This window comes from Odocoileus virginianus, chromosome 3 (genome assembly GCF_023699985.2).
Source record: "Odocoileus virginianus isolate 20LAN1187 ecotype Illinois chromosome 3, Ovbor_1.2, whole genome shotgun sequence".
Lineage (NCBI taxonomy): Eukaryota > Metazoa > Chordata > Mammalia > Artiodactyla > Cervidae > Odocoileus > Odocoileus virginianus.
In genome coordinates, this window is record NC_069676.1 from 10,631,615 (window position 1) to 10,651,234 (window position 19,620).

At 55.9% G+C, this 19,620-nt stretch overlaps 2 protein-coding genes across 9 annotated transcripts; one reads left to right on the forward strand and one right to left on the reverse strand.

The window, feature by feature from the left end:
• Positions 1-2,494: 2,494 nt before the first annotated feature.
• Positions 2,495-12,893, forward strand: HOOK2 (hook microtubule tethering protein 2). Of its 8 annotated transcripts, none has more exons than XM_070463463.1 (22): positions 2,495-2,662; positions 3,187-3,272; positions 3,342-3,414; positions 4,438-4,488; positions 4,585-4,717; positions 4,815-4,882; positions 5,369-5,431; positions 5,742-5,822; positions 5,920-6,080; positions 6,166-6,306; positions 7,380-7,581; positions 7,865-7,975; positions 8,085-8,172; positions 8,562-8,631; positions 9,500-9,637; positions 9,733-9,805; positions 10,012-10,046; positions 11,659-11,741; positions 11,834-11,934; positions 12,100-12,210; positions 12,276-12,350; positions 12,428-12,893. In XM_070463463.1, the coding sequence occupies exons 1-22, from the start codon at positions 2,618-2,620 to the stop codon at positions 12,692-12,694; spliced, it is 2,256 nt and encodes a 751-aa protein (XP_070319564.1). In that variant the 5' UTR covers positions 2,495-2,617; the 3' UTR covers positions 12,695-12,893. The 8 variants fall into 8 exon arrangements, with proteins under 8 accessions (XP_070319564.1, XP_070319559.1, XP_070319571.1 ...); XM_070463458.1 differs by having other exon boundaries at positions 2,496-2,662; positions 11,831-11,934; positions 12,279-12,350; XM_070463470.1 differs by having other exon boundaries at positions 2,496-2,662; positions 11,831-11,934; positions 12,450-12,701.
• Positions 12,894-14,539: 1,646 nt separating this feature from the next.
• Positions 14,540-19,477, reverse strand: BEST2 (bestrophin 2). The gene is made up of 9 exons (XM_020887134.2): positions 19,184-19,477; positions 18,924-19,018; positions 17,495-17,728; positions 17,243-17,397; positions 16,798-16,875; positions 16,483-16,635; positions 16,315-16,395; positions 15,966-16,120; positions 14,540-15,358 (listed from the first exon to the last, which is right to left on the reverse strand). The coding sequence occupies exons 1-9, from the start codon at positions 19,333-19,335 to the stop codon at positions 14,923-14,925; spliced, it is 1,539 nt and encodes a 512-aa protein (XP_020742793.2). The 5' UTR covers positions 19,336-19,477; the 3' UTR covers positions 14,540-14,922.
• Positions 19,478-19,620: the final 143 nt, after the last annotated feature.

Below are 19,620 nucleotides of genomic sequence, written 5' to 3' on the forward strand. Positions count from 1 at the left end.
ACATAGATGTGAACACATTTCACAAGGACTCAGAGATACATACACAGACACCGGCAGGGGAGGGGGTCAGGATGGGAGTCCTGGCAGAATGTCAGTGTCTGGAGTGTAGAAAAGCTGCCAGAGTCCCTCCTGATATGGGGGTGGGGCACGGTGTCCACCCTGAGGTTGTGATCACTCTCCGAGGGGAGCGGCACCATCTCCAAATGTGTAAACTGAAGGGTCCCCATCCCAGCTCTCATGACTGGGTCTCTGCCCAGATGTGAAGGCCAGAGGGGGCGGGCGGGGGTCCAGCTGTGGCCACAGGGAGGGGTTGACTCACCCGCTTCCCAGCAGTACAGCCCAGGCTGGGCCCAGCTGTTCCTGGAAACAGAGGGGAAAGGAGGGGGGGTGGGGTCCCCAAACCAGCTCGGGGCTGCTGGCCCCGACCAGCATCTCTGTCCTTAATGGAGGTCTTCAGAGCATTCCCCAAACTTTGGGGGTCTCTCCATCAAAATGGGGGTTTGACTCTTTTCCTCAAATAAAAGATCCCTGCTTCAGAATGAGGGTTTGTAACTGGTCTCCTTGGAGGGCACACGGATGCCTTCAACAGCCAGGTTCCCTGTGTTCCATTAATAGGGATTGCTGCTCTTTTCCACCACCGTAGGGAACTCCCTCTCCCCTCCAACATGAGATTCCTTGCCGCCCCAAATGGAGGGTTGTGACTCCTTCAAAGTGGGGGTACCCAGACTTTCCTTTAAATCTGGGGACTTTGGGGTCCCTGAATATCTATAACGCCTATAATATCACGGCAACGTTAAAACAATTCAAGTCCATGCTCCAAGATATTTAGATTCCTCCAAAACATCAAGATCCTTGCGGGTCTTGCAAATATCGGAGACCCCACTCCCAAATATTTGGCGGTCCCAGCACGTCCCCCAACATTGGGTAACTACATTCTCTCACAAATATTCCCAGCCTCCCATTCTTGTCACAGCCGTAGTTCCGCTCACCTTCCATGTCTGCCAGGGGGCAGCCCGCCCATCCCCCGTTTCCCCCTACTGGCAGTACCCTCTCTCTCCCTGACGGGTGCGGGATAGGGGATAAATGGCAGTTGTTCTCACGCCAGCCGGAAGAAGCCCAGTACGGAAGCCCGCACTGCCGGCCCTTGTCCCCTTCCTACTCCTTCCCTCGGCTCTGCTCCCAGGGGATGGAGACTGAAAACGACTCGGGAAGGGGATGTGGGCGTGTAGACGAGCCTCCGAGGTCCCTTGCGTGTGTGCGGTCGCGCGTCTGAGTGGGCTGTAAGCTGGAGTCTGTGCTAGAGTGATTGTGTTCCCGCGATACTGCGGGAAGGGATGGAATGCAGGGAGGGGGTGTTAAGAGGGGAGCTGTTGTCATCCTGCCCAACCTGCTGGGGGTGGGGGTGGGGGGGAGCTGGCAGGGGTCGCCAGAACCAAACTCTAGGTTGCAGGGAGCCGCTCCCCTCCTTTCAGACTTAGACCCACCCCCAAAGCAGAGCCCGCCCCTCCCTCTGGGTACAGCTAATAACCTCTAATTACTACTCATTACCTCGCCCGCCCCGCGGGGGAGGGACTGCAGGGCAACTCAGGCGTCAGAGGACGCCGGCCGGGGCTTTACCCGCCTCCCAGCCCCCCAAGCCGGATCCACCCAGAACCTCTTTCCTCGCCTGCGCACCGGGAATTATAAGAGCATTTGCTACCTAGAGTCGTGGAGATCCCAACCAACTATATATTTAAATCGCTTAGCGCAGAACTGCATTCTTGTAGGCGCTCCATAAATAGTGACTGCGAGTTTATTGTTACGTAGTACTGTTAGCACTTTCTTTTTAAGCCTTCTTCACTGCCCAGGGGTCTCAGAGTAGGCCCGTCGTTTCCCCTCTAGGCTGCGTTCCTGCGGTCCGGGCGCCCCCTGGTGGGCCGAGGCGACCAGGCCGGCCCGGTAATGGGTTCTGAGGCGCAGGACTCAGAGAGGGGAAAAGGCTGGTGGGAAAGCTTAGTGAAGGACGGATCCAGGGTAAGCAAATATGTCTGTTCACTACCCAGGACTAACTATCCTGCCCTCGACTTAGGACACGAATGCCCTTGTCTACCCTTGAGCGAGACTATCAAATCCCCTCCACTGGGAAGAACCTTTAGTGTTCCCTAAGTCCATAGAATATGTTATGGCCTGCCTTTCTCCCGCGCAAAGGCTCCGATCATAATGTGGTTAGACAGCAGAATTTCTTTCAGCTGAAGGGAAGGGACATGAATGCGCCTGTATAACAGGGTGGGGCAACTCCACCTCGGTTGAGGAAAGACGGCGAGGTCTCCACTACCTCAAAAAGAGCTCGGGGAGGAAAAGAGGCGAGGCCACCCTGGGGATGCGCAAGGTTGGCCCAGACTGACCCCTAGCGGCAGTACAGGCGCCCAAACGGCTTCCCGGATCCAAGATGGCGGGTATGAACGCCGGAGCTGGAGCCCGGAGGAGATCACGTGTCTAGGGCGGGGCCTGCGCCAAGGGGCGGGGCGGCGCTCCAGGCCGAGCGGGAGGTCGGGGCTGCTGGCGCTCGCTGTTGGCTGATCTGGACGCCGCTGCGGTGGCGGGGCTGCGCGGCCGGGGTCGAATCCGATCGGGAGCCATGAGCATGGACAAGGCCGAACTATGCGGGTCTCTGCTCACCTGGGTAGGTCGGGGGCGGGGCCACGGACAGGTGTACGCTTGCTCTTCTCACCCGGGAGCCCCGAATTTGGCTCTGTCCACCCCTCCGTCCTGGGGCTGGGAGGAGGAAGGGGTCGTCGGCCTGCTAGGCAGTTGGACTCTGGCCTGAGCACCTGCCCCGTCACGTGGCAGTTTTGCTGGAAAGAACAGGTGAGGCCACGCCCCTTTGTGGCTGGGTCTTGTGGAGGGGAGGGCACAGGTGAGCTGGCCTGGTCACGTGGTGCCTATGGGGACCAGGTGACTTGAGTTTCTGCCCTCGCTTGGTCACGCGGAGTTTGTTGGGCAGAGGTAGAGTGAGGCCACGCCCCCTCTGGTTGGTCCAGGTGAGCAGAGGCCACACCCCCACGGGGCTGGCTTGCTGGAGCAACTGGCCAGCAATTTCCGCCCAACCTTGTGAGGGTCCTGCTGACCAGAAGAGTCTGAGAAAGGGGCGTGGTTCCTTGGTCCGGCCCCTGATTCTGCTTGTTGCACTTTCCTCTCCTCCCTCAGCTTCAGACATTCAATGTCCCGCCCCCCTGTACCAGCCCCCAGGACCTGAGCAGTGGCCTGGCAGTAGCCTTTGTGCTGAACCAGATGTGAGTGGGGCTGAGGGGGAGGGTCCCAAAGGAGTCCTCCAGCAGCTCATCCCACCTTCTCACCCCCAGAGACTCTTCCTGGTTCAACGAAGCGTGGCTCCAGGGCATTTCAGAGGACCCAGCTCCCAGCCGGAGGCTGAAGGTGACAGGTGGACTCAGGAATGGGGGACAGACTGGTGAAGAGTTGATCAGGGACCGGTCAGTTAGACATATCCTGGGTGATGAACAGACAGACCTGGACAGGAAGAGGGACAGATGTATGGGGACTAGCTAACTAGTTAGACATATCCTGGCTGATGAACAGACAGACCTGGACAGGAAGAGGGACAGATGTATGGGGACTAGCTAACTATGTATTTGTTCCTTCATTCTCGTATTAAGCAGGCCTGGGTGCGCAGCAAGGAGTAACACACACAAAAAAACTGCATACACAAGCATTAACATTGACTTCCAATGGCAGTTAGCTCTATGAAGCCAATAAAAGCTGGGTCGTGTGAGAGAGCCAACTAGGAGTGGGTGGGTGGTTACCTTAGATGGGCTGATCTCCAATGTGAGATTTGGAGGGATGGGATTCCAGACCCCAGGAACAGTAAATGGAAAGGCCTTCAGTTGGGAATAAGCTTGGTGTGATCGAGGAATGGATGGCAGGGAGGTTAGAACAGAAAGCAGGGGTGTAAGAATGGTAGATGAGGTCATCAGGGACCTGGCAGGCTGGAGCAGGGAGGTAGATTCTATTTTAAGCTGTGTAAAGTCAAGAAAGGATTTAGTAGAGGAAAGACACAAACCTGGCTGGGGCTTTGAAAAGCTCCCCCTGGCTGTTTGTGGAGGAACGGAGGGGAAGCAGCAAGACTGGAAGCTGTTGTAACCATCCGTGTGAGAGATGATGGTTAGGGTCAAAGGGTAGTGGGGCAGGTGGTGAGAAGTGACTGGATCTCTGGTACACGTAAATAATATGGGCAGGTGGAGAAGAAGAGCAGGCAGTCAGACAGGTCAATCCTAGGAGGGAGGACATACAGACAGAGAATGGGGCCAAATAGGATGAGATGACCAGGGATTAGGAGGTTAGGCAGAGAAGAGGATGAGCTAGACAGGTTCAGGGTGGGGTCTGCCTGGCCCCTTCTGGGGGCCTTTGGGACCCTGGACACAACTCCTTGCCCCTCCCCAGGTCAGCAATCTGAAGGCGATCTTACAGAGCCTAGTGGAGTATTCCCAGGATGTGAGTAACTATATAAAGGGATTTAGTGGGTTAGGTTGGGAAGAGCAGAGGAAAATCCTTGAGCCCCTGATACCCCTTCCTCCTGCCCATCCTCAGGTCCTGGGGCATCCCATTTTGGAGCAGCACCTTCCAGATGTGAGCCTCATTGGCGAGTTCTCAGACCCAGAAGAGCTTGGCAAGCTGCTTCAGCTGGTTCTGGGCTGTGCCATCAGTTGCGAGAAAAAGCAGGGTATGGGAGGATAGGGGTGGTCCCTAATGGGAAGACCCAAGAAAGCCCTCCTTGCCCCTCCGAGCCCCGCCTCAGTCTCCCCCACCTTGACCCCCAGAGCACATCCAGAGAATCATGACACTAGAGGAATCCGTTCAGCATGTGGTGATGGAAGCCATCCAGGAGGTAGGTGGGGGTGCCCACTGTGGCAAGGAGCTTCAGGGGAGGGGACATTTCCAGGGCAGAGGCAGCTGGGCACAGGCTCTGCCCTGGTAAGGCCTGGGCTCTGTGTGGAACTCAGCTGGCCAGATTTCTCTGTCTCATGTGTCTGCCAGCTCCTCCCAGCTCGAAGTCACAACCTAACATGCTAAAAGGGCCAGGTCTCAGGAATTCCCAGGCGGTCCAGTGGTTAGGAATGAGTGCTTCCACTGCCATGGCCTGGGTTCAGTCCCTTCTCTGGATCTAGGATCCCAAATACTTCACGGTGCAGCTGGGGGTTAGGGGGAGGAAGGACCAGGACTCCCTTTTTGTTGGACACGTGGGGCAGCCTCTGGACTGGGCTTGTTTTGAAGGATGAGGATTCTTAGGCTGGATTGTAGAAACTTTGGAGGCTGCCCTCAGAGGCCCCAGCTCATTTCCGTGTTCTCCCACTGCCCTCTCCCCTCACTCCAGCTCATGACCAAAGACACCTCTGACTCCCTGTCACCAGAAACATATGGGAACTTTGATAGCCAGGTAAGGGGTGGGGACCTTGTTAAAGTCCACCCCTATTACTGATTTTTCCAGGGCTGCCTAAGGAGGAGGGGCTTGACCTTAAGCCTGTAAACCACTCCCATCCCCCAGGATCCTAGTCTCTTGCCAGGTCCCCAGGGCTCCCGAGTTGCCTTTCCTCCAGTCCCCTCAGGTCCCAGCTCTCTCTTAGATCCTGAGGGTTTCTCAGCTCCCTCCTCTCTGTCCCTGGAGATCCCAGCCTCCCTTTCCGCATCCTCCTCCCCTGGATCCCTGAGTTTTTTGCTCCCCGCCGTCTCTCCACTCCTTTCATTAGTCCCGCAGGTACTACTTCCTGAGTGAGGAGGCTGATGAGGGGGACGAGCTGCGGCAACGCTGTTTGGATCTGGAGCGGCAGGTGGGGCCGAGATGGGGGTTCTCAGGTTCTCCCAGGGTAGGGTCGCCCGCACAGCCTCCCCTCCCAGCTCCAGCCTATCTGTATGCCCTGCCCACAGCTGGTTCTCCTGTCAGAGGAGAAGCAGAGCCTGGCTCAGGAAAATGCGGTTCTAAGGGAGCGGGTGGGCCGGCCGGAGGATGAGGGTGCCAGCGGCCTCACTGCCAAGAAGCTGCTGCTGCTGCAGACCCAGTTGGAGCAGCTGCAGGAAGAGAACTTCAGGTATGGCCAGGCGGGGACAGGGCCAGCAGACCAGGGGCCTGGGGCAGGTACAGCCCCCTCACATGACGCTTCCGCGGTTCCCCAGGCTGGAGAGTGGCAGGGAGGACGAGCGCATGCGCTGTTTGGAACTGGAGCGGGAGGTTGCGGAGCTGCAGCAGCGGAACCAAGCTCTGACCAGCCTGGCCCAGGAGGCGCAGGCTCTGAAGGATGAGATGGATGAGCTTCGGTGAGTGGCAGATCCCCACTGCCAGACTGCCCCTCTGACGTCATTGTACCTCTGTAACCCCCAAATTCCTAGTGAGCCCTCACAATGCCTCATAGACTCTAAAGTACTGTCCTGAACCGTGCGACACTATCCTGGAACCCATCGTGTCCTCTGGAGAACACCAAAGTCCCTGGATCCATGGTGGGCCCTCCAGGGCCCCACGATGCAATAACTTTGCCCCTGGTGACACCTCTGACCACCCCCCCCCCCCATGACATGACTGACTTCCCCTTCTTATGATGCCACAGCATCCCTGAAACCGCAAAGTGCATTGTGGGCCCCCGTAGTACCCACCCCTGAACCTCAGTGTGCCTTCTGTAGCCTCAAAGAGCTCTCTTGTGATCCCCATGACACCCCTGTAATGTTAAAAGTTCCAGTGAGCCCCTACCATACCTTCAAGAACCCCACATTGCTGTGCCTCAAAGATCCCCCATGACCCTTCTATGACCCCTGCACCCACAATGCCCTTATTGGCCCCACAGCCAACTCATGACCCCAGAGTGTCCAAGGGGGCTCCTCAGACCCTCTGGGCCCCATCATTCCTTCTGTAACTCCAGTCATTTTGTGTCCCCTGGAAAACCCCTTATTTTGATCTTGGGCTAACCATTGATGTTTGGGGCTTCCCAGGTGGCTCAGTGGTAAAGAATCTGCCTGCCAATGTGGGAGACACATGAGATGCGAGTTCCATCCCTAGGTCGGGAAGATCCCCTGGAGAAGGAAATGGCATCCCACTCCAGTATTCTTGCCTGGAGAAATCGCATGGACAGAGGAGCCATGGTGGTCCCAAAGAGTCAGACACGACTGAGCTACCGAGCACGAACACAGCCATTTATGTTTAGGTCTTCCTTTTTGCTCCCTAGTGATCCCCCAACATCACCAGGCCCCGCTGACCCCTGACCTTTGTGACCCAAATGCCCAAGGCTGACATGCCCAAGGCTGACCTGACACCTTCCCCTGCCCTGAGGGCCTCGCATCCAAGCTGAACCATTGACCGCAGACCCCCACCTCCTCTTCCCACTTGCCCCGGCCCCTAGGCAGTCCTCTGAGCGCGCAGGGCAGCTGGAAGCCACGCTGAACAGCTGCAGGCGCCGCCTGGGCGAGCTGCGGGAGCTTCGACGGCAGGTGCGGCAGCTGGAGGAGTGCAATGCCGGCCATGCGGAGCGCACGCGACAGCTGGAGGAAGAACTGCGCCGGGCCGGATCCCTGCGTGCCCAGCTTGAGGCGCAGCGGCGACAGGTGCGGGTGGGAGCCTGGACCCGGACTGGGGTGGGGGCTCCTCTTGCCTGGCTACTGACTTTGGCCTTCCCTCAGCGAGGTGCTGAGCCCTTCCACCCAGAGCCCGCCCCCTCGTTTGCATAGAGGCCACACCCTCTAGACAGGCCCACCCTGCTCTAGCTTTGCAAGCCCCGCCTCTTCCAAATTTCTTTCTGCTGGTCCCTCTGGCCCCACCCTTTGACCTTGTGCTCAGTCCCTGTCCCTCCCTCCCACCCTATAGTCCTCTCCCCTCACGTCTGTTCAGGTTCAGGAACTGCAGGGCCAACAGCAAGAGGAGGCCATGAAGGCTGAGAAATGGCTATTCGAGTGCCGCAATCTGGAGGAAAAGTATGAGTCGGTGGCAAAGGAGAAGGAGGTGAGGCTGAGGTGCTACTGCCCAAGCCCTACCCTGCCCATCAAGGCAAAGCCCATTTCCCAGGAGGCCGATCCTGCCTCAAGTGGCCTGTTGCACCCTGTCCCTCCAGCGGCTGTTGGCAGAGCGGGACTCCCTGAGAGAGGCCAATGAGGAGCTGCGCTGCGCCCAGATGCAGCCTCGGGGGCTGGCCCAGGCCGGTGAGTTGGAGGTTCATCCCAGGGCCTGGGAGAGCGCTGGCCTGGAGCCTCACCGGGCCACATGTGCTCTTAGGGCAAGCATAAAAGGCAGTGCCCAGGGCTTGTCTAGTTTGGGGTCGCAGAGCAAGGCCATGCTGGAGATAGTCTCAAGTGGAAAGAGGTGACATGGGCCAGTGGAAAGCAGCAAGAGCTGTCCTTTGGGGCTCTGAGGGGGTGAGAAAAGGCAAACTCAGGCCAATATCATGGCTCCCTCTCAAGCTGGGTGTGGGGTTTGTGTTAAGTCAGGCATTGGCCAAACTTGAGTCCCCAAAGATGCTTCTTCAAAGAGGATCCTAGGGATGGGGACAGGAACTCTGGCGCCACCTGAAGACTTTTCTCACATTCTCCAGACCCCTCACTGGATCCCACCTCACCGGCTGTGGGAAACTTAGCAGCCGAGATCCTACCTGCAGAGCTCAGGTATCCAGGGGTCAGTCACTCAGAGCTCTGGTCCCACTGGAGCCTGCCAGTTCCCACCCTCAACCCCATCCCCAGAGCAGGTACTTACCACTAGCCAGACCTACTCAGCTTGGTTCCCAAGTCCTAGCTGGGCTTTTTATCCCCCACCCTATGGACTGTAGTCCACCAGGCTTCTCCATCCATGGAATTCTCCAGGCAAGAATACTGGAATTGGTTGCCATTCCCTTCTCCAGGGGAATCTTCCTGACCCAGGGATCCAACCCAGGTCTCCTACATTGCAGGCAGATTCTTTACCATCTGAGCCACCAGGGAAGTCCTTTTATGCTCACCCACTTCTAATTCTGCTTTTACCTGGCCGGGACTCTATCCCTGTTGGTGGCTCACCTGACCTCTTTGGGATCCACCCTCAGTGCACCAGTTAGGTCCAACTCATCTGTCTCCACTGCCCAGGCAAAAATCCTTTGCCCAGCGCCGCCCACATCAGGTTCTGCCCCCAGGACACAGCCCCGTTCTCAGTGTATTCCCCGCTGGGATCAGTGTCCTGCCCACATCAACGTTTCTCTTTGCAGTGTTTTCCTTTCCCTGAGCCCCATCTCAGTGTTCTAACCTGCTCATGTAGCCCTGCCCTGCCCCATCCACCCCTAGACCCTGCTCATGGCTCCGCCCACTTTTCCCCACCCCACCAGCGCCCCGCCCACCCACTCCAGGCTCTGTCCCGGGTACTCTAACCCTACCCCAGGGTCTGACTGGGCCCTTCCCCTGGCCTCTGTTCCTCTCCCGGCCCCGTCCGCCCAGTTTCCCTGCCTGAGCCCTGTAGGCCTGAGTGGTGACCCATCCCCAGCCCTGCTCACTCCTTCCCGGTCCGCAGGGAAACACTCCTGCGACTTCAGTTGGAGAACAAGCGGCTGTGCCAGCAGGAGGCGGACGACAGGGAACGGCAGGAGGAGCTGCAGCGCCACCTGGAGGAGGCCAACCGTGCGCGCCATGGCCTGGAGACGCAGCAACGGTGAGGACCCACCCTGCGAAGGGGGGCCTCCCGCGTAAGCTTGGAGGGGGCGCGAGGGAGGGCGCAGGCACTGAGCGGGGCCCCCACCTCCGCAGGCTGAACCAGCAGCAGCTGTCAGAGCTGAGGGCCCAAGTGGAGGACCTTCAGAAGGCCCTGCAGGAGCAGGACGTGAGTGCCCACCTCCTCCCTGCCTGGCCCTGCCCTGTGCCCCCACTAACGCTGCTTTATCTCCCCACTGCTGCCTGATGCCCCGTGCAGTCCATAGTAAGTACTTTGGGCTCAGAGTGCCACTCCTGACCCTCACCCTCCGAGAAGGTTGGGACCTCTGGACACCTCATCCCCACACTCACCCAGCGCCTCTTCTCTCCTCCCAGTCAATCCTGCTGAAGAGGAAGCTGGAGGAACATCTGTGAGTCGGGTGGGGGGAAAGATTGGGGCAAAGGTATAGGGGATGGATCTGGTGTCCATGGGGAGTTGTTTATGAGGCCAGGGGGTCAGCTGACACACAGACTGAAGTGTCAGCTCACCCAGGGTCTTATAGACCAAAGGAAGGTGTATGGACTATTTTGGGGGAACAATTGGGAGTCAGGGAATTTCAGCAAGGTTGTGTGACACAGTGGTAGTCACCTTTTATTACTTTTTTGCATTGCTAAAAAAAGATAAACTAGATAAACTTTTTTTTTTTTTTTTCCCATTTTTGGCAACACAGCTCAGCTTGTGGGATCTTAGTTCCCCAACTAGGGATAAAACCTGGGCCCACAGCTGTGAAAGCTCCAAGTCCTAACCAATGGACCGCTAGGGAATTCCCAAAAAATATAGTTCTTTATTAAAAAGGACTTTCTTAAAGAAAGAAAGAAACTATTTTAATTAGCTGTCACAATTATAGTTTAAAAAACCGAAAGGTATACCAAGTTATACAGAAATAGAAGGTAAACATCTCAGTCTTCCCTCATTAACTCAGTTTCTGCCCCATTCCACCCCCATTCCTATTAGTTGATTATGGAAATTTTTCTGTAATTTTTAAAGCAAATTCAAATGAATATGAATATAGATTTTTACTCTCATTCCTTATTTACACAAAAGGTAGTATAATATGTACACTTTGCTTTCCCTACTTAACCAGTTAACTGGGGAAATTTCTTCTTATGAATAAATAAAGGGAGACCTTATTATTAATTTCTTGATATAGCAGTCTTTATCAATGGGGGTTCCATGGGGAAACTGGCCTTTACAGAAAATGATTTTCATGACTATTCTCTCAGTTCTGCCAAGACTGGAATGTACCTAATGCCAACCTAGAGCACAGATAGTTATTTCCTTATAGAGGATGAATACCTGGAGGCATTAGGGCTTAATTCTGTAGAATTCTGGTCCAGAAGGGCTGGCATATAGCATTTTTTTGGTAATATCATAATTAACTCATTCTTTTAGGCATTTGCAATTTCAACCTGTACAACAAAGTACAATCTTATATATGTATCATTTTGTTTATGTGCAAATGTATCACACACACACAAAAAATGGAATGGGTGGCTCTCAGGGCATATGCTTTTGTAATTTTAGTAGATATAGCCAAAGGTTCACTATTAGATGTTATAGCATGTTCCAAGTCCATGATACATGATATTAGGCTCACTTAGGGGGATCTTTGGGGTTTTGCTCCAGGTGGCAGAATGCCAACTATTAGCTTATATTTCCTTTCATTAGAAGAGATTTGCATTCTAGAGAGATCCCTGGCTGATGGGTGGAGAATGGAGAGTAGAAGGCTGGCAAGGGATGATGGTGCCTGGACCAGCATGTGGGCTGTGGAATGGAGAGAAGTGGACAGATGGAGGGAGGGCTGGTCCAGGGGCCACCTGATGAGGGTCATGGAGGGTTGCGGCTCTGATGGCTAAAGAGATGGTTGTGCCGGGGCACATAGCCCCCAGGCTTGGAGTCAGGCAGAGAGGTCTGCAGGAACACTTCTGGGAAGCAGAGAAATGGGCCCGGAACTGAGGCTGCCTCTGGCTCCCCACCTACAGGCAGAAGCTGCATGAAGCAGATCTGGAGCTGCAGCGGAAGCGCGAGTACATCGAGGAGCTGGAGCCCCCCGCCGACAGCAGCAGTGAGGGGGGGCGCTAAGCGGCCTGGATGGGTGGCGGGAGCCCCTAAGCTCAGCTCAGCACAAGCTTAGGGGCCACCTTGTCCCCCCAGCAGCCCGGCGTATCGAGGAACTTCAGCACAGCCTGCAAAAGAAGGACGTGGACTTACGGGCCATGGAGGAGCGATACCGCCGCTATGTGGACAGGGCGCGCCTGGTGAGGATGCTGGGTGCGCCGCTGGCGTCCTGCCCAGGCCACTGCTTCCCACTTGGCATTCTCTGCCTCCTGTCCCCACACCTGTCCTACCGTATCACATCGCAGACTTCTACATCATGGCCGGTGGGGCCAAGGTCACTGTGACTGTGTCTTTCCCCACCCTAGGTCATACAGAGCCTGGAACCCAAGCAGCAGCCACCTGGAGGGGCTCCCCCGGATCTCCATGCCCTGAGGACACAGCTCCGGGAGCGGGACGTCCGAATTCGGCACCTGGAGGTGGGTATCCTAACCCCCTCTCACTGCTCCCAGTATATCCAGTCCCTTGATTGTTCCCTCCTTAGCAGATGGACTTTGACAAGAGTCGAAATCAGCGGGAGCAGGAAGAAAAGCTGCTCATCAGTGCCTGGTATAATATGGTGAGTGCACCATTACCTGTCTGAAGTACTGGGAGCGTGGGGGGTTGCTGGTGTCCTGGAGGCTCATCTGACCCCAGCTCTGCCCCTCCCTCCCTCCAGGGCATGGCTCTACAGCAGCGAGCTGGGGAAGAGCGGGCCCCTGCCCATGCCCAGTCATTCCTGGCACAGCAGCGGCTGGCCACCAATGCTCGCCGTGGACCCCTGGGACGCCTAGCAACCCTGAACATGCGCCCTGCCGACAAGCACTGATGAATCGCAGGATCCTGCCACCTGCCCAGCTTAATCCACCCTGGATTCCCCCAACTCACAGGGGGCCTAGAATTATGCCTCAGTTGGCTGCTTGAGAGCCTTGAAGTCACAGTCTCTGCCCCATTCTCTCCCAGCTGGGACAAGAGTGTAGGAGGCAGGTGGGAGGCAGGAATGGGCCTACTCTTTTTAGCAATGTGGTTCTTATTCTTGATTTTTTCCCTGGGGTTAGTGAGCTGCCAGGGGATAGAGTGATTTTATATTTGAGAAGAAAAATAATAAAGACTTTTAATCTGACCTGGCAGGACTCTGGGCACTGAGGGAAGGGGAGATGGTGGGCAAGGGGCTAAGATCATTGCTTTTAAGAAAAGCCTGGCTTATGTTCTTTGTTGTTTTTTTTTTTTGGCTGAGCTGGGTCTTCATTTTGGCTCAGGCTTTCTTTAGTTGCAGTGAGTGGGAGCTATTTTTGTTGTGGAGCATGGGCTCTAGAGTGTGTGGGCTCAGTAGTTGTGGCCCAGGGGCTTAGTTGCTCTGCAGTATGTGAGATCTTAGTTCCTCAACCAGGGATCAAACTCAAGTCTCCTGAATTGCAAGGCAAATTCTTAACCACTGGACTACCAGGGAAGTCCCTCTTAGCTTTTATTCAAGTGAAGTGGGAAACACAGATGGTTCTGAGCAAAGGATGCATATGACCTGATTCAAGCATTCATAGGCTCCTTTTGGTCCTGTGGGAGAAACAGACTGTGGAGCTGTTAGGGTCAGAGCTGAGAGATTGAGTCACTATCCACGTGGGTGGTTGCATGATAGTGAGGGCTCTGGCCAGAGTGGGAATCCTAGAGGAATGGGAAATGGTTGGATTCTGGATACAACTGGAAGATTAAGCTGATGGGATTTGCTACTGGGTTGATAAGGAGAAGCATGAAAGAGAGAGAGAACCTGGGGGCTCCCCTGGCAATCCAGTGGTTAACACTGTGCTTCCACTACTGGGCGCCTGGGTTTGATCCCTGGTTGGGGAACTAAGACACCACTTGCAGCTCTGCTTGGCCAAAACATTATATATATATATATATATATTAAAGGGACTTCTCTAGTGGTCCAGTGGTTAAGAATCGACCTTGCAATTCATGAAACACAGGTTGGATCCCTGGTCAGGGTACTAAGATGCCACATGCTGTAGAGGAACTGAGCCTGCACCAAACCAAAAGATCCTGCATGATCCAGCAAAGATCTCACGTGCCACAACTAAGACCCAACGCAGCCACATAAATAAAAAATTTTTTTAACAAATTTTTTTTTTTTTTTTTAAAGGAGTTGAAGATGACTCCTAGGTTTTGTCCTCAGGAAGAGCAAAGCTGATGGAAGATAAGCAAGTGGGGGGTTGACAGGGACCTGTCATGTTGTGTTCCTGTGTGTTCCCCTGTGAACAGGGGAGCATGTTGTGTTCAAGGTGCCATGAGATCCATACACAGAGATGTCGAGTAGTCAGGTGGCTCTCTGCATCTACAGTGTGGGAAGGGACCCTGGCTGGACTTCTAAATTCAGGAGTCATCTACATATGATTGATGTAAGACCTAGAGCATTGAAGAGGCAGAGGGGTCACTTGCAGAAGCAAGGCTGGCAGGAGAATTCCCTGGCGGTTCCGTGGTTAGGACTTCTCCATTGCAACGGGTCCAGATTTAATCCTTGATTGGGGAACTAGGATCCCTGAAACTAAGCTGCAGGGCGTAGCCAAAAATAAATAAACAAAAGGTTGGGGGGAGAAAGCGTGGTCTTGGGACCTGTGAATCCTATATTGATGAATGAGTAAAACCATGGGCACTGAATGGGGCCATTTCAGAGAGTAGAATTTGGAAGTGGACAGGACATCATCAAATAATCCTTAAAGCATACCTAGCATAACGCCTGCCAGGAGTTGAGTTTTTAGGGAAAAAAAAAAACTACAATTTTATTGAGCACCTGTTATGTACCAAACATTTCTTTTAAAGCCACTTTCATTTCATCCACACAGCTCAGGAGATGGGCACTCACTTATATGTCTATTCTAAAGAAAGAAGAAAGGCAGGGCGCAGGGATAAAAGCTTCTCACGCAGTGGCGGGAAGTAGAGCTGGTGGTAAGGACCAGCAGTTCAAAAAAGCTGGAAGGATACCCCTCCCTTAATGCAGTCCTCGGTCCACAGGAGGCGCTCCAACCCTCTGTGCCAGACGTAAAGTTGGGGCGCAGACAGGTAAGAAGGGGGATGGCCGAGTCCACACGCAGCTTATGCAGACCCAAACTGCTGCAGGCAGGCTTGTTTCCCTGTCCTTGGAAATTCAGGGTTCAAAGGTCTCAGGCTAGACTCTCCTCCTCCTCGCCAATGGGGCTGGGCAGCCAGGGCGGAGCCGGCCCCCGGGTCCCAGGCATCGGCACCGCGGTAAAGGGCTCAGCGGGCGGCCTGGAGGCCGGGACCGAGGCAGGCGACTCGGGGCCGGTGGGGGGCTCAGACTCTGGCTCCGGCTGGCCTAAGTCGAGCAGCGGGTCTTCGCAGCCACATTCCGGGACCACGCCGTCGGGAGCGCCCGCACACGCGCAGTTAGTAGCCATAGATTCCTCCGACACGTAGCTGTTCTTGCGGCGCAGCAAGGACACGCGCCGGCCCAGCAGGCCACTTGTGGCCATGCCCGCGCCCCCTGGCAGGAGGCGCTGCAAGAAGTCGCCGTGTGCTTCGTTCGGCGGCGCGTCCAAGCCGTCCTGACGCTGGAACTGCATGTCCTCCTTGGCCAGCCTGCAGGAGAGACAGAGGATCAGCGTTGCCGCCTCTCTCGTCTTCAACAGAGCTGAGACCAAGGCATGCTACTTTTCCTGCCTCCACCCACCTCACTGTTCCACTTCTCCCAGAAGTCTTGGCTTGCCCCCCAGAGCCTGGCCTTATCCTCTAGCTCTGGCTATGAGCAAACTTGGGCCTTAAAAGGCTTAGTTGGGGCTCTGCTTCGTGTCGCTTCTGGTCCACCCAATCCTCATAGACTGTAGCCCTTAGTGTCCCGGCCCCAGACCTTGACCCGGATCCCTGACACCTCATCCTAGTCCTATTGACTGTAGTTTTTAGCTCAGAATCTCCAGGGTGTAGCCTTTAGCCCTGTCCTGGTCACCCACTGCCCCTTCAATTAGACACAACCCACAGTCACGTGTCCAGAGGATGAAATGGTTGAATAGCATCACCAACTCAATGAGTTTGAGTGTGAGTCGGACATGAGTTTGAGCAAACTCCAGGAGATGGTGAAGGACAAGGAAGCCTGTTGTGCTGCAGTTCATGGGGTCCCTAAGAGTTGAACATGACTGAGCGACTGAACGAGACCCCGCCCAAGAGGCCCTGTCCACCCCCACTGGCTCACGTGATGTCGAAGGTAGAGCCCTGGAAGGAGGGCTGCTGCATCAGGAAGGCGGTGGCCGCGGTGTAGGGAGCGCGAGCCTCAGCCGCGTCCCAGTACAGGTCCTTCTCCAGCATGGCCAGGTCGTCGTACATTTCATCCACAGCCAGCATTGACACCTGTGCGTGAGGATATGCAGGGAAGAGTGGGGCATGGAAAAGAGCTGGCACCACAGGGTGGACCCCTCAGGCTGGGTAGGAAGGCAGCTATCAGAGAAGGATGGTTCAGGGGCGATGTGTGGAAGAGTCTTGGCAGGGCTGGGGCCAAGGTCGCTTTGGGAGCCTAGGGATGGTCTCAACTGAGAGAACCTCACCTGGAAGCATCGGTCGATCAGAAAGTTGGTCTCAAAGTCATCGTCATCCTCTCCGAAGGGGTTGATGAGCTGCTCAGCTACCTGAGTGGGGAGGGGGGAGGTAGGCAGAGCCCTGAGAACCCCTGCCCATTTCACCTCTATAGTCCTGGCCTTGGGACCCCCACCCACCTTAAGCCAACCGGCATAGAAGAAGAACTGCAGCAGGGTGAAGATTGGCACGTACAGGTCCAGGTCGTGGTCTTTGTAGCCCTGTGCTGGGTCCAGGAACTGGCGACCGATGAGGCAAGCCAGGAAGTAGCTGTACACAGCAATGGTCACCACCTGGGGGACAGAACGGGGTGCCAGTCAGGTCTTGAAAGTCATGGAGAGACCAGAGCTAGGATCACTAGTCACTGTGACAGTCTTAGTTAGTCCTTAGATTTTCCTTGAGACCAACGCTCCAGAGCCTCTGACATAGGATATAAAAAGGCCCAACCAGGTTACCTGGGTGTAGACAAGGGGCACGCTAATCCAGTCGTAGTGAAAGAGCATCCCACACTTGCTCCGAAACACATTCAGCTCCTGGTGGGGCAAATATAGGTCATGAGGGGGCTGAAATGTGAGCTCACACATGGGGATTAAGTAGGGGGGTAATGGATGGAGGTGAGTGGTCACCTAGTGGGAGGCAGGCCTGTGCTTCCAGGGACTAGAGAGAGTATTTAGTGGTGAGTGTGTAATAATACCTAGTGTAATAATACCTAGGGGCATTATTCACCTAGAAACCACCCCATAGAGATAACGTGTACACCTCGGGGCTCTAGATAAGGGTGTTTGGAATCCGCCCTGTGAAAGGCACGTGGCAAGTCAGGAAAAGACACAACCTCAGGGCGGGTGGGGTACAATATCCGTGGTTTTCTTTTTTAAATGAATGACTACCCGGATAACCCACCTCCAGCAGCAGCTTTAAGGCGCCGTTGTCGCGGATGCGGCCCTCGCGCCGAGCCTGCGCGGCCAGGTTGCAGAACCAGACGCAAGGCACCCAGTACTTGTTGTAGGATGAGTTTAGGTTCTCGAACTTCTTGCGCTCCTCGCGGGTCATAAACCCTGCGGGGGCGAGGTCGGGAGTTACTTGCCCCGCCCCCTTCCTTGCCCCCCCCACCCCCCGCCCGCGTCCCGTTTTGGGTTTTGGCCGGAGCCTCACCTGCTTCCACCACATGATCTATGGTGGGGAAGCGCTTAAAGACCGCAGTGCTGACTGAGCGCAGGATAAGCACCCCGGAGAGCCCTGCGTAGCGCATGAGCGTGCGTCGGTAGAGGCGGCCGCGCTCATCGCGTCCGTGCACTGTGCCGACCACGACGCACATGAGCGCGTCGGTCAAGGGCATGGATAGGTACTGGTTCCACCAGCGGTGCACCACCAGCGTCACGTAGAAGCCTGCGCGAGAGCCGGGGATGGGGGAGAAGGGCTCAGTTGGGAAACTAGGGTCAGGGGTTTGGGAGCCCAGATCAAGGGAAGAGGAGCCGACCTGGGTCTTGCATCAGGAGCAGGGGTAACTGCACACCCATACCATGTGGGGCCACGTGGGCTGGGAACCTGGGGATCCAGCCCTGAGGTCAGAGGTTGGTGCAGGCTGAGTCACCCTGACTGCCTGGATGTCATCTGGGATGGGAGATTAAGATCTCCGTATAGAGGTGAAGGAGGGCTTCCCAGGTGTCTATAGTGGTAAAGAATCCGCCTGCCAATTGGATCCCTGGGTGGGAAAGATCTCCTGGAGTAGGAAATGGCTATCCATTTCAGTATTCTCGCCTGGAAAATCCCATGGACAGAGGAGCCAGGTGGGGCACCGTCCCAAGGATCACGACTGAGTACACACTTCGAGGTGAAGACATGGAGGCCACAGGTAACTTGTCACCAAGGCCATAGGGAGCCCCTGAACCAGGGGTGTGTGAAGGGGTTGGGCACATGGTCTAAGTTAGAAAACCTAGGGCAAGCTGGTCACCCCATCCTTATGGGCCCAGAATGGTGGGAGGAAGGCTGATATTATGGGAAATCACTGAGGACAGGAGCCGGGACTTGTCAGAGAGATGCCCCTCAGGATGGACTTGAAATGAGGAAGTCCTATGGGATCTTTGGAGGGGGTCCCTGGGATGGCTCGGATGATAAAGAATCTGCCTGCAATGCAAGAGATCTGGGTTTGATCCCTGGGTCTGGAAGATCCCCCGGAGAAGAGAATGGCAACCCACTCCAGTATTCTTGCCTGGAGAATTCCATGGTCAGAGGAGCCTGGCGGGCTACAGTCCATGGGGTCTGAAAGTGTTGGACATGACTAAGTGACTAACACACACTGGGGACCAGAACATGTGAGGGGAGGCACTGGTAAGCCCATGCAAACACAGATGGGAGTCCCTGAGGTGACCAGGGATAAACCTGTGGATGACACGGAGCTCTCTCATGGGGGAACCTCAGGGGATACACTGACCAGGTGACCTCCAAGGTCCTGGGAATCGATGCCATACCTGGCGTAAAGGATGCAGAAATGGGGATGTGCGGGGATGGCTTTGAGGAAAGCAGGAATGGCTATGGGTTTCTTGGGATGAAGAGAATGGGCAACTCCGGAGCGCAAACCCACCCAGCACGAAGGAGACCGGGATGAGACTGGCATACTGGTCGCAGTAGAGGACGAGCTTCTCGAAATAGCGTTTCTGCTCTTCGGTCAGCACGAAGCTGCGAGGGAGGAGGGCACGGGGTCACCGGCGAGCCCCCGTCCCCAGCAGCCGGTCTCTCTTCCCGCACCCACTCCGGGGCCGCCCTGCAGCCCCTCCGCAGGCCTCCCTCAGGCACGGCACTCCCCATCCCCTCCCCACCGCACCCACCCCCAGGCCGCCTCACCGATAGGCGGCACTCAGCGCCATGTAGAGTCCGAGGAAACACAGCAGCTCGCGCCACAGGAGCTTGTAGATGCTCCCGCGCCACAGCAGCAGCAGCTTCGAGAAGCCGCCGAAGCGCGCGTTCGCCACGCGTGCCGTGTACGTGACGGTCATCGCGGCGCCCGGGCCGGTCGAGCCAAAGGAGTGGGGGCGCTGGATCGGACCTAGGCTTGGGGGCCGAGGAATGGGGGGCCGGGACGGGGCCGGGCTGGAGGCTACGGCGGGGGTGGAGAGGTGCGGGCCCGGCTCAACTCTGCGCCCTATTCCGCGCCCGACCACCTTACTAGCTCCTGGGTTCCGGCTCTTGCTCGGGTCCCCGTCTCCCCCAACCTGCTCTGCCCTACCTTAGCCCCCAGCCCTCCTTTCCAAAGCCCCCTCTTCCAGGTCACTCTCTTCCTT

Bases quoted from the DNA above. Each gene is read 5' to 3' on its own strand.
- HOOK2 (XM_070463485.1), top strand. From the start codon at position 2,618: ATGAGCATGGACAAGGCCGAACTATGCGGGTCTCTGCTCACCTGG. The intron at 11,742-11,830 runs GTGAGGGGGGGC...TTGTCCCCCCAG, and splicing joins GCCCCCCGCCGACAGCAGCA to CAGCCCGGCGTATCGAGGAA. The intron at 11,935-12,099 runs GTGAGGATGCTG...TCCCCACCCTAG, and splicing joins ATGTGGACAGGGCGCGCCTG to GTCATACAGAGCCTGGAACC.
- BEST2 (XM_020887134.2), bottom strand. From the start codon at position 19,335: ATGACCGTCACGTACACGGCACGCGTGGCGAACGCGCGCTTCGGCGGC. The intron at 19,019-19,183 runs GTGAGGCGGCCT...CCTCCCTCGCAG, and splicing joins GCGCTGAGTGCCGCCTATCG to CTTCGTGCTGACCGAAGAGC. The intron at 16,121-16,314 runs GTGAGGTTCTCT...CCTCACGCACAG, and splicing joins TGATCGACCGATGCTTCCAG to GTGTCAATGCTGGCTGTGGA.